This window comes from Rosa rugosa, chromosome 1, assembly GCF_958449725.1.
Source record: "Rosa rugosa chromosome 1, drRosRugo1.1, whole genome shotgun sequence".
In the NCBI taxonomy this organism is placed as follows: Eukaryota; Viridiplantae; Streptophyta; class Magnoliopsida; order Rosales; family Rosaceae; genus Rosa; species Rosa rugosa.
The window spans coordinates 3,196,841-3,210,640 of NC_084820.1; the positions used below are offsets into that span (position 1 = coordinate 3,196,841).

At 37.3% G+C, this 13,800-nt stretch overlaps 1 protein-coding gene across 1 annotated transcript; it reads right to left on the reverse strand.

The window, feature by feature from the left end:
* Window positions 1-1,148: 1,148 nt before the first annotated feature.
* Window positions 1,149-5,247, reverse strand: LOC133727086 (uncharacterized). Its single transcript, XM_062154715.1, has 3 exons — window positions 4,557-5,247; window positions 1,950-4,463; window positions 1,149-1,774 (listed from the first exon to the last, which is right to left on the reverse strand). Exons 1-3 carry the CDS (start codon window positions 5,245-5,247, stop codon window positions 1,149-1,151), a joined length of 3,831 nt encoding a protein of 1,276 aa, XP_062010699.1.
* Between the last annotated feature and the right edge of the window lie 8,553 nt (window positions 5,248-13,800).

Sequence of the window (13,800 nt, forward strand, 5' to 3'; positions counted from 1 at the left end):
CAATGAAACCCTAAAGCCCATGGGTAAAAACGAAAACAATCCGAAAATAACTAGGAAAACCAAAACGGGTAAAATAGAAAAACGCATTTTTGAGGCCCTAAACGACCCCAAAAGCCCGAAAAAGGTCACACGTCGTGGCAAAGCGACGAGTTTGATTTCTGGCGCGATTCCCTTTCCGGAAAGGTATGGTGCGTCCCAATCGGACTCCGAGAAGCTGTTTCGCGTCTACTAGTCACTTTTCGTTTTCCTCCTTTAACACGATCTAACTACTCTTCAAATTTAGTTGCCATCTGTTCTGCATCACTAGAGTATTTTTTTTTTTGTTTTTATAAACCTATTATAACTTGTGGTGTATAGGTTGAAGACAAAATTATAAAAAAATAATAATAATAATAAGCGAAGAAAAAGAAAAAAAAACAAGAAAATAAAAAAAATGCAAAAAAAAAAAACAGAAAAAAAATGCAAAAAAAAAAAATCTTTTTTTTTTTTAGTTTTTTTTTTTTGTCTTGAAATGACCATTTTAGCCCTCAAAAGTCAGACTTAACGGTCCAAATTGGACGGAATAGTAGAAATTGGACACGGATGATGAAATTTGAGAGTACAGGGACTAACATGATTAAATTGAAACTAGAGGGACTAACATGATGACGACCCCTAACCTCAGGGGGGTAAACTGAAATTAGTCCAAAAATTTAATGTGCAGTCTTATACACATAGTCTTAAACCTCCAACAGATAAACATATAATGAGCACATAATGACCACTTCTTCCGAATCACAAGGACAATGTAGTAACACAACAAAACAATGCACCTATCACTTCTGCATTTACCGAAATATAATTTATATACCCTTTCAAACAGAAAATCATAATCAGAAGCAAAAAACTAACTAATGGCTCAAGCATACACAGCCCCCATCTCGTCCAAAACCCGTCACCGACGAACTCTCAAAGAAGAAGACTGTCACAAACTCAACGACACACGCCGCTACGTAGTTACAGACGAGCCCGAGAAGACTTGCTGCCGCCGCTTGAGGGAAAAAGTCAACCCTAGCAGAGCCGCCTAGGGTTTTCTCTCATGTTGCGATGAAGTTTTTTTTTTTTTTTTTGAGTAAAATGAGGTCCAACTTTATTGATAATGAAAGGAATTACAAAACATGACATTCAGCTGCAACTGCAGCCATAAGAAAGGTAGGGGTAGAAAAGAAAAAACTCTCATACTGTAAGGACTTGGCATGATCAGCTATGAGGTGAGCCACCAGGTTGGCCTCCCTCATAGTATGTAAGATGCTCACATTTGGGTAGAAACGTAATGCCTCCACAATGTCATCATAAATTCTTCCCAGTAAGGAAGTATTCCTTGTAGCTCGACTAGAAACTTGACGTTGCACCAAGCTAGAATCTGTTTCTAAGATTACAGGCATCATGTTATGACTTCTCACAAATGCCAATGCAGCTTGACAAGCCAACACTTCAGCATGCTCAGCTGAGAGCAGATTATTAAGAGGTCTAGCCCCTCCAGCAATCAATATTCCAGATGAATCACGGATGACAAAACCCAGACCTCCCCTTTTTGTTTCAGGATTGAATGAACCATCATAGTTGGCCTTCAAAACCCCAAGAGGAGGATGTTTCCAAGAAGTCACAGTAGTTCGTTGTCCCACACTCGGCACCCGCACATTGTGCACCCTAAACTCAGCAAGCCTAGTACAAGCTCTTAAAGCAACATCAACAGCATGAGATTTCTTCTGTTCCCACACCCTATTGTTTCTTTCTTTCCACACACTCCATAAAAGGTATAGTAGCTCCTCAAAAGCTTGCTTAGAAAGATGCTTAGCTCAGAAACTAAGCCAATCTATTAGCTCAAACCCATCAGTTTGCACACACCCTTCTATTAGTTTGGAGCACTAGCTTCGTATATGAACAGTTCCGACATAAATGGAGCGTACTTTCCTGCTCAGCTTCACACAAAACACATAATTGAGATTCTAGCACTACATGTTTAGCAGCTAGTCTTTCCAAAGAGGGAAGAATATTATTACAAACACGCCAAGCATGTACCCTTGCAGAGCTTGGAATAGCTCCCCTCCAAATTTTTTTCCAAAATTCACCATTAACAGTAAGAGTATTCGGCCGTCGAGAAGGTGAAAGTGAAAAAGACTTTCGATAGGCAGTTTTAACAGAAAATACCCCATCTCTTTCCAATTTCCAAACACACCTATCCTCCACTATTCTAGTGCTCAAAGGAATACTCAAAATTGCTTCTGCATCCTCCACAGAAAAAGTATTTCTAACCAAAACATCATTCCAAGTAAGAGAATCAGTCATAAACTCACTGACCTTAATGGAAGTATTCACATTTGAAGGCAACACTGTCGGTATATGATTTGGAATGCCAGAAACCCAAGGGTCTACCCAAGCTCTTACATGCTCTCCGTCTCCAATCTGCCATAAGGATCCTTGAACAATCAACTCCCTTGTAGAGAAAATGCTTCTCCAAGAATAAGATGGAGATGCATGAGCCTCTGCCGTCCAAAAAGTACCTCCAGGAAAGTATTTAGCCTCATAGAGCCGAGCAATAAGGGATGAAGGATTGTTAATAATTCTCCAGGCTTGTTTTGCCAACATCGCCGAATTGAACTCTGATAAGCTACGAAACCCAAGTCCTCCTTCTTCGTTCGGGTTGCACAAAGCATCCCAGGACTGCCAATGAATCTTTCTTTTATCAAGAGAGCTTCCCCACCAAAAGCGTGCACACATCTGCTCCAAGTCTTCACAAAAACATTTTGTAAGTTGAAAAACACTCATAGCATACGTAGGTAGAGCTTGAGCAACTACTCTGATTAAAACATCCTTCCCAGCTCCACTTAAAAATTTTCCTTGCCAATTCGTCACCTTCTTGGCCAAGTTATCTTTTATATATTGAAAAGTTTCTGTTTTTTTCCGACCAACATAAGTTGGGAGACCTAAATACTTTTCATGTGAGTCAACAATCTCCACCCTTAAAAGACTAGAGACCTCTTCCTGCATAAATTCTGAAACATTCTTACTGAAGACAACTGAACTCTTATTAAAATTCACAAGCTGACCGGAGGCCCTGCCATATGTTTCTATCACGTCTTGTATCTGATAACAATCCTCCAAACAAGCATTGGCATATAGCATACTGTCATCAGCAAATAATAGATGATTGACTGATGGTGCATCCCTACATAGTTCAATCCCAGAAAGTAAACCATCCCTCTGTTTCTTCTGCAATAAAGCCGAGAACCCTTCTGCTCCAATAAGGAATAAGTAAGGGGACAGAGGATCCCCTTGTCGTAATCCTCTAGAGGGAATCACGAAACCACGGGGTTTACCTCGAACCAGAAAAGAGTACCTAACAGTGGTAACACATAACATAACCATATCAATCCAAACCTGAGCAAAACCAAAACGGTTCATCACCTTTCTGAGAAATAACCACTCCATCCGGTCATAAGCCTTGCTGAGGTCCAATTTCAAAGCCATGAAACCCTCTGATCCTTCCCTCTTATTATGCACAAAATGGGCCATTTCATTAGCCACCAGAATGTTATCCGTAATAAGTCGTCCCGGAACAAATGCACTTTGAAAAGGTGATATAATTCCCGGCAGAATAACTTTCAATCTGTTAGCTATTGCTTTTGAACACAGTTTATAGATCACATTGCAAAGAGCAATAGGTCTAAGATCAGACATAGTCGCTGGATTGCTCACCTTAGGGATAAGACAAATATGTGTAAAATTAATTTGCTTAAACAACTGACCAGTATGAAGGAAATTTTGAACAGCTTCAGTCACCTCTTCACCAATAGTTTCCCAATAATGCTGAAAAAATAGTGGCGGCATCCCATCCGGTCCAGGTGATTTTGTGGGATACATTTGGAAAAGAGCACACTTGATCTCCTCCCTGGTATACTGCCTACACAACTCCTCATTCATCTCATGAGAAACACATGGTTGTATAGCAGAAATAGTAGTGTCCATAGCCTCAAAATCAAGCTCAGAAGCTGTAAACATTTTGGTGAAATAGGATGACACAATTCTCTCCATTCCAGCGTCATCTTCACACCATGTACCATCCTCATCATATAAGCCCGGAATCAGATTCTTTCTTTTTCTATTTGCAGCCTTCCTATGGAAGAAACCTGTGTTACGATCACCTTCCTTCAGCCATTGCACTTTAGACCGTTGCTTCCAAAAGGTTTCTTCTTGGGAAAGTAAGGTCTGCAAACGACTCATTAAGTCTTTCTTCTCTGCCTGTACTGCATCGTTAATATTGACGTCCATAAGTTCTTCAAGTCTGCCTCTCACTCCCAGCATGGATTGTTTCCTAACACGGAAGGTGTTTTTTTGCCATTTATCAAGTGTCATTCTGGTATGTTTAATCTTCTGTGTAACTCGGTACATAGGGTCACCTGTGACATCAGTTTGCCAAGCATCTTTCACCAAAAAGTCACACTCAGGATGTTAAAGCCAAAAAGCTTCAAACTTGAATCTGTGCAGCTTCTGACGATTAGCAATAGGGATAGTACTAGCCCTTAATAGTAAGGGATTGTGGTCAGAATCACTGGGTGGTAAATGAACCACTTTTGCATATCCAAAAATATCATACCATGAAGGTGTACACACAGCACGATCTAGGCGCAGTTTGGTTTCAGAATTCCACCACGTCGTCCGAGTTCCTTGAAACCCTAAATCCAGTAGTTCCCCATAACCCAACGCTTCACGAAATCCTCGCATTTGGTGTTCAGCCCTTCTCGGGCCATCAATCTTCTCATCATTGTTAAGGATTTCATTGAAATCCCCAACCACAATCCAGGGCAAAAAATCCAAGTCAGACAACTCCCTGAGGAGCCGCCAAGATCTATCACGTTCTGCCGTTCTTGAAAATCCATAAAAACCGGTGAGCCTCCAGGTCGGATCACCCGGATTCCCCTCCACCACCATGTCCATATGATGCGCGGACGTCGTCCCCATTCTAATGCGAACATCATCGTTCCAAAAGACAGCGAGGCCACCAGATTGCCCCTCACTCAAGACAGTTTCAGAATGGGCAAACCCTAACGCCCTATGCAGCTTTTGAAAGTCCTCCTTTCGACTGATCTTTGTTTCACACAAGAAGATAATTTGGGGTCGATTCTGAGAGATCAAGTCTTTCAAAGCCCTAGTTGTTGTGTCGTTGCAGATGCCTCTGCAATTCCAACTTAGAATATCCATATCCATGGAAAACGTAGCTTGCTTTCTAGAAATCTAGAGAGTAACCCTAGCAGAAGACGGCTAGGTCAAAGTTTTTTTGAAGTTTTCTTATTCATTAGTCTACACTTGAGATGAATATTATCAATAATTTATTCACATGAATTGTGGTTAGAATATAATTTTTCGAAACAACTTAATTTTTTAGATTTGTATCCCTTAGATGCACTAGAACAAAAGAAATTCATTCAGGCCGAATCTTTAGAAAGAATCAAATAGAATTCATTCCAAAACCAACAAGGAATGAACCTCAAATTAACCATGTCATCACTCTATGAATTTTTTATTTATTTGTACGTTCTGGCATGTAACAATAATTTAATCAACGATTTCAATTCCAAGAGCTTAATAAAGGTGTGTTCTATAGCTCTCCTCTCTCACATGAAATTAACTTCTTTTTTTTTTTTTTTTGATGCGAAAATACTATGATTATAGGTGGAAGCTTTTAGGGCATCCAGAGTTTACAACATCAAAAATAAAAGCATTGGATGCATTTCTCAGAAGATAGTTAGTCCACGAGAAACCATAAAGAGATCTATGACATACATTAGCCACTGCATCAGCTACCAAGTTTGTTTCTCTAAATACATCATGTGAAATTAATTATACTTTTTAATTGTTGACCGAAGCTAACAATAGGCTTTGAGGAGCATTGTAGCAATTATTGATTAGTCAAAGTTATGTTTCACATATGACAATTGACAAAGAATATACGAAGGTGGCACTACCTCTAATTCTCTACATCTTTATGCATAAAAAAAAAACTGTAATTCTCTATATCGAGGAAGTTCTTATACTTTCCAAATTTTTGTGATCTTTGAACCTTCCTGATTTCTTTAAGTAAACCAACTTGCAACTGGAAAAAGTTGTCACCAACTTATTGTAGGAATAGAGCATCCCATATCGTGACCAATTAGACTTTATATAAGGAGTTTCCCCCGCATCTAAATTTTTAACTTCTTTTATCAAAACTTACAATCATTTAGGGCTTATCTCACAAGGTTCAACATATAATGGCTTCTTGTTTTGATGAACGCAAACTAATCTTGGCAATTCCAAAGAGAGAAAACGTCCTCAAATTAATTAACCTGCACAACGCAATATACACCAGGCTGATGGATGAGATCGCCCCAACATCCTTCCTTATACTTGAAGATGGTGATTATCACGGGGTTGAAGACCTCTCTGTCTCTGAAGTTGTGTGAAATCTGAACTCAAGAGAAAATTTGACAATGGGGACTTTAGTCTGATTTCACGAGGCAAGTCTCATTGTGTTTGTGGCGATGGTGTTAAACATGTTAAACTCTCTAAATCAAGAGAGAAAAAAAGAGAAGTCATCCATTGGATTGATCATTTTGTCGAGTCCAAAGAAGAAGAAAAGTGACATGCGCGCACTTCGTTTGCTGTATTACATGAATATGAATTTCTTCGAACAACCAAAAACATCAAACTCAGCTCTTGATGACATCTGTTGCGCTAGTGAAAGAGTCCTTGTTGGAGGTCTGCTTTCGTTCATGCTTCGGGAGCACGAAACCTTTTGTACAAGCAGGGATGATGAGGTATTCATCCCACCTATTATGACTGCAGACATTATTTTGAAGAATAGTGGAGCCAAGTTCCAATTGGAAGCAGATTTTGTGAAAGAGTATCCGACGTTGTTTGAAGACCTCCAACTTATGAAGAAGTTGAAGAAAAAAGCGAATCTTGAAGCTTTGGATAAGTTGGGGCGCACTTGTTTGGCCGAGCGCTATTTGCCATATAAGTTGAAGTACCTTTTGACCACCATCGACTAAGCAACAGATTGACCATGCTATTTAGAATTTTTATTTATTTATTTAATGCAGTTTAAAAGTAGAACTTGAAAATGTTTTTTAATGTCACCTAAGAGAAATAAAAAAGAGTACCAAACGCATGACTCACCCTCAAAAGTGTATTTCTATGCCTATTGCAGAAATACAATCGTTGTTCAATTCCAAAAATCTCACACACATCGGACCCATCAATATTTTTGTCTACATTGTGACCATCAAAATCGAAACCATCGTTTGAACTATTTCCTCGTTTTCTCGGTTTTATTTGTAAAATTTATTTTTTTTAAAATTATTTATAAAAACGTTACCGACCAAGCCTTAGGTGTCTCTAGATTGATCAGTAGACAAGTAATTGATCGAAAGCTATTGAAAAAAAAAATTCCAAATATTATTGATGTCAACTAAACATGGATAACATTGATAAGACTTTGTCTAAACAAGCAGCTATAAAAGGATGCAAGAATATAGGCTCTATTCAGTAACATTTTTAAAAATAATTGTCTAAAAACGTGTTCTTATTTTCCCATCAAAACTTTTCCGCCATCAAATAATGATTTTTACCACTTCTTGAATTGAATGAACTCAAAAGTTACGACGCCATTTTCTTTTTACGATTTTTAAAAGTTACAAAACAATAAATTCACAAATTAAAATTCATTCGAGATTTTGGTGTTCTGTCAATTGGAATGCATTCTAAAAAATAAAATTCATGCTCTATGAGTGGTGAGCTTATGTTATAAGAGAATTTCAAGAAAAAATTGGGTTAACAAAACTTAACATGGTTTGACATACCATACAATGCACATAAGTTAGTATAGCAAGTTTGTGAGAAAACAAGTGGTAGCATTGAAGTCATCCTCAAGTATAATTAAGGACCAAGTTATAGTGTAGGGGGATTAAATCCATGAGGATTGGCAAATCATTTCCTAACTAGAGAAAACCTAGAAAGAATGCACACAATTTACAAATTCACCAAACCAAAACTCAATTCAAGTTAGGACAATTCTCAGGTTCACTCCTAGGGTGAACGAGCATATTCACCCCATTGTTGATTAACATACTTTTACTTAATAAATTTATAATCCAACAGTCTGTATCTTAAATTAGCCTTTAAAGATCTAAAAAATCAATCTAATCGGAAATCATTTAAATATCTAATTGAATCAAACAAATGGATGATTCTAACAACAATTACTATTATTATGATGAACCGTTCATGTATTTCATAGAAATGAATAACTAAATTAAGGGTCTTCAATTTGATTGATTATTTACAAAGCTAATTTTTGTATTACGTTATACAACATGAATGGTCGGATTAGAAAATTATAAAGTTATGCCTTAATCGCAAGAGAGGGTGAATATGCTCGTTCACCCATTCCTAAGAATTGTTCTTCGTTATGGCATGTGAAGACTGATATACACAAATGGATAGTGAATTGTTTGATGAGACTTTTGGTTGAAAGATTCACTAATTGCAATGAAAATAACAAGACTAGACTAAGCTAAAGTTCTTATAAAATGGATTGGAGTAAGATTTTGAATTATTTACCACTAACCTCCCTTACTGCAACAATGCAATTGCAATGAAAATGACATGTGAAGGGTGATAGGCACAAATGGATAGTGAATTATTTGATGAGATTTTTGGTTGAAAGATTACACTAATTGAAATGAAAATAACAAGGCTAGACTAAGCTAAAGTTCTTATAAAATGGGTGTGAGTAATGGTTTGGATTGTCTACCACTAACCTCCTTTGATGCAACAATGCAATTGGATATAAATGATGCTAACTTATTGTCCAATTACCCTCTAAGCATCCGGTTAAGACTATTAAGACCTAAACGTCTTTGATTTTATTAATTTCAACTGGTTTAGTCTAGAACTAACTACCTAAGAATAAATCTTATTACCGGTTGAGTCTCAATTCATTTTTCTTAGATGCATAAGATTAGAGTTAAGATGACCAAGCAACCAAACCAATCCTAGTTCTATGTGATTTTAACTTATTACCCTCACATATATAGTCACATGCACACATGGTGTGCTTTCATGCTTCTTTTTGCCTAAAAATAATCAATCTCTTAAATAAAACTTCATGTCATGACCAACACATTAACTCAAATTGATTAGGTCTAAGTAAATGCATTCAACTATGAATTTAGCATGTGAGGATGACAACATGAATTCCATCAAATCATAAAGAAAATATCAATTACAAGCAAGTTTGGCTATGGCTTTCAACCATAGCCCCAACAAGTTCACTACTTACTCATAACTAGATAAACAAACTTCAACATTCTAACATACATCAAGTGAATAAAGAGTAAGGAAGTAGAGAGTAAAATCTAGATGGGTCGGAAGTGGTGATGGAGATGGGTCTCCAAGATCATGATGTGGTTGTCAAGCTCTTCATGTTGTGAGAACGGTGAAATCTAGAGTAGCTAGTGATGTTGTGTGATTGTAGACTTGATGGGAATGTGAGTTATGGTGGTGATGGAGTTTGGTGTTTGGATTTTTGAGAGGTGGAGTTGTAGAGAGAATATGGAGCTCAAGTGAAGTGAGAATGGATGCGTGGTTGAAGAGGTGATGAAGATAGGCATCTATAGTTTTAAAAATCAGCTATATTGAGGACCAACATGGAAGAGCATTTCTTACACCGTGTCCTAAAAATGGGCTAAAGTGCATGCAAGGGTCCAAAATAACAAAGTGTGGGGAGATATTTGAATGTCCAATGATCAAGAATTCCCATCACCATGGTCCTCCTTGGCTGGACTAGGAATCCTCCATGAGTGGGACTCGTTGAAAAAGTTCACCTCCTCGCCGGAATCCGCGTAGCATTTTTCTCGCTCAAATCCCATACATTCTCGTCTTAACTTTGATTCTTCCACTTTCAAGCCATAGATTGGGCGTTTTCTTCTCTTTGCATTGTTTCCTACATATAAAAGGAAATGCATTAAATATGATAGAATAGTATAGAAGACAAATCAATTTCCATAGTTTTGGAACACAATTACATAAGTAAATTGTAACTCAACAATGAGTTTGACTCCGCTTTTTTTTTTTTTTTGGTCCGAACTTAAAAAAAAAAAAAAAATTACACAGTAGCACAAGACCAATGATATAAACTCAAAAAATCCACCTTCAATTATATTTATACAAATAAGGACACGAGCTCAAGCCCAAAAATCAAATGATGCACGGTTGACTCCGAATTTTAATAGAAAAATGACCAAAATGCTCAGTTTTCATCAAACTTTAGGCGCATTGCCACTGACTCAATACCCAACACCCCAAAACAGAAACCCCAAATCTAAATTTGCAAACAAGCAATAGCAGCTAGGCCTTGCCGCCCAAACCCTCTCAAAGTCTCTCTCTCTCTCTAGCGCTTGCGTGCTCAGCTCGAATATGGCTTCAATGGAGGTTGATAAGGTAATCCCTTACTCTTCGTTTGCTGCCTTCGTTTATGTTGGTTTCGGTTTCTAGAAATTGCAAGAGGAACTTGTCAGCATGAGGTGGTTATCAAGAATTTGATTAGCATGAGGTGGTCTATGCTCTCAAGAGGCAAGGTCGAACCCTTTATGGTTTCGATAGTCAGATTTAGATGTGTAGGATCAATCTCTTTAGTTGGTTTGCTTGTCAAATTGTTGTGCTTTAATGAATGCATGCAAATTGGATGTGTAGGATTAATCTATGTCTTTTCTTTCTCTTTAGCAATTTCTTGGGTATGGTAGTTTTGGTGGATTAGGAACTCATGCACATCAGGTGTTTGATGAAAGTTCTCAATGAGGTTATTGTTATACAAAACCCTTTTGTTTTTACATGTTGATTAGTATTACTAATTGCTACTGGTTTGGTAATCTTGCTGTGGGAATAATGCTATTTTCTATGTTTTCAATTTCATTCATGGATTGACAGATGTAATTGCTACTGCTCCTGCTCCTGCTACTGCAAATGAAGCTGCTACTGATCCAATGACACGTTCAGGAATAAAGAAAAAGAAGAAATTTGACGAAGAGCTCTGAAATTCTCTTTCTTAGCAATGTGTAACAGAAAGGGATTTTTTTCTTTTTCTTTGAGAAGTAACGTAAAGGGATTAGAAGTAGTTAAAGGTAAAAAAAAGTAAATTAACTCATGACATGTGGCAAGTGGAGAGCAGATTGTCCTTATTTGTAAAATTTAGTACTTATATGTTTAATTCAATCTTTAAATGATGTATTGTTAAATCATCTTTTGTCAATAATTTATATATAATTTGTTAAAAAATTAAATTCCATCAGTAACAGATTCGGATGTGCCCAACTATCTCGTATAATCCATCAGCCAAACACATTTCAGTGATTCCACACCTCCACAAGCAACAAATACATGCGTGCACCATGCCAGTCAAGTTTAACTAATTCGTTTGGTTTCTTCTTTGATCTTTTTCCCTTGAGGCAATAACAAGAAATGCTTGCTGGCTATGGAGTATCATGCAAAACAGAATCGAATTCGGCGGTCCTTTTTATCATCATCCCCAAACAAAGATAAGCAAAACGACAGTAGAAAGATGACATATTTAGTTAGCAATGTTGTTTCAACAACAGCTTTCAAGGCAGACTTTTAACTAATGCTCAAAGGCATAGAAGGAATCTCACCACTGATCCAAGCTGTAAGTTCTGCCCTGGTATCACTGAATCCATGCTCCACTTACTTAGGGACTGCCCTAAAGCTCAACATGTTTGGTCTTCTATTCGTATACCCACCAGAATGCTCGGTTCCTTCCAACTAAATTGGAATGATTGGATAGCGGCTAACACTCTTCAGCAGAATTGCAGATGGAATTCTTTCAAGTGGCAAGAGATCTTTTTGTTCATATGTTGGTATATATGGAAGTGGAGGAATAAAGGGGTTTTTGATGTTCATTTCCAGGGTCCTATCTACCCTCTGAAAGTCATTCAAGATTATGTGAATGAATGGTACAAGATTTCTAAGGTTTCCAGTCCTAAAGAAGGCCAAAGCACTGTGCTTATGCATTGGGTCAAACCCCATAGAAACTATTTCAAATTAAACATTGATGGGGCTCGTTCTTGTGCTGGTGTTATTGGGGCCGGTGGAGTTATTCGCAATAGCTCTGGAGAATGGATTAATGGGTTTATTCATCATGTTGGGACTGGTGAAGTTATTCAGGTTGAGGCTTGGAGTCTCTTTACTGGCCTAAAACTTGCCCTTGAACTCCATATCAAAAATCTTGAAGTTGAAAGTGACTCTGTAATTGTGGTCCACCTCATGCAGCTGAATTCGTATGACACTCATCCCCTTGGGACTCTTCTCTCTAACTGCAAGTCCATGATGCAGCTCTTTGATTCTTGTACTCTCCAACACATACACAGGGAGAGGAATACAGTTGCTGACATCCTAGCCAAGGAAAGCTTAAATTGTTCTAGAGGAACCCGTTTTATGAACCAGCCTCCTGTGCATGTTATCCAGGCTTTGCTTGATGACATTGCTGGGATTGATAGAGTTAAAACCTTTGGCCAAGTTGGATCTCATCTTATTTAGTTTTCTTTCTGCCTAGGTCCTTTGGGCCTCTTTGTAACCAAAAAAAAAAAAACAACAGCTTTCAAAATGGTGATGCTGGTGTCTTTTGCTTCCAAGCAACACATTAATATGTATATCACAGAGAAATTTCAACTTTTATTAAAGCAAGAAGCCAATGATCCAACAAGGGATGTTATACATTTATATACATATACGTATCTATATATACATACACGTATATGAGAGGAAACGTACGTACGTATTAATCCAAGACTACACGCTTCTTCTACGCTAACATAAACTAGCTTTACATGTGTTTATAATAATCGGTTATACATGATGAATGATTGATTAGTAGGCAAGATAGATAAGACAGATCGAGTTGGAGTTGTTGCATGCCAACTTACTTTAGGGTTTTCTCATTATTCTTCCCGGGTAGCATATGCATGCTGCTTCTTATATATATATGATCAAAATGAAGCTTTTTTTTTTTTTTGACAAGAATGATCAAAATATGAAGCTAGCCAACTAACATTATAAAGTTGCTTTACAAAATAACGTGATTATGAAGATAACATCTTATATATGCATATCATATACAAATGTACCTTCGTTTCATGTCATCGAAAACAATATGAATAATTGATCACATAAGACACTACTTTGCACCAGAATCATATCTCATTTTGAAATACTAATCTAATCCAAAACTTTAATATAAGAAGTGTGGCCATTTTCATGGTGGCTATCCTAATATCTTACATATATATTGCCCAAGAAGATGTGGTTCGATTCTGGCGATCGATAGGGATTGGGAAAAGGACTTTATTTGTTATCCATGATAAAGATGACAACTAGAGACTTAATTTGATGAGATAGATAATTAGGCAAACATCGATCACATTAGTTTAATTCTCTCTCTCTCTCTCTCTCTCTCGTTTTTTATTGCAATGTGCGTGTTGACATGTTCAGAATTCACGAGTCAAAATCACTAATCATATATACATCTTGCTAGGGCTGGCCATTTACTACAATTCAAAGTATGACAATTTGACCATGGTTCTATATTTAGGAGATTAGGAGGTCTTGCTAAACTGGTCTTCAGAATACAAAAACTCACGTGTCCAAACAAATATTTTCCACCCTTGACTTTATTAGGAAACTATATTATGTAATTCCCAACTTTTAGAA

Bases quoted from the DNA above. Each gene is read 5' to 3' on its own strand.
- LOC133727086 (XM_062154715.1), bottom strand. From the start codon at position 5,247: ATGGATATGGATATTCTAAGTTGGAATTGCAGAGGCATCTGCAACGAC. The intron at 4,464-4,556 runs GTACTATCCCTA...TTTTGGTGAAAG, and splicing joins TCCCTTACTATTAAGGGCTA to ATGCTTGGCAAACTGATGTC. The intron at 1,775-1,949 runs GTACGCTCCATT...GTGTGTGGAAAG, and splicing joins GTGTGAAGCTGAGCAGGAAA to AAAGAAACAATAGGGTGTGG.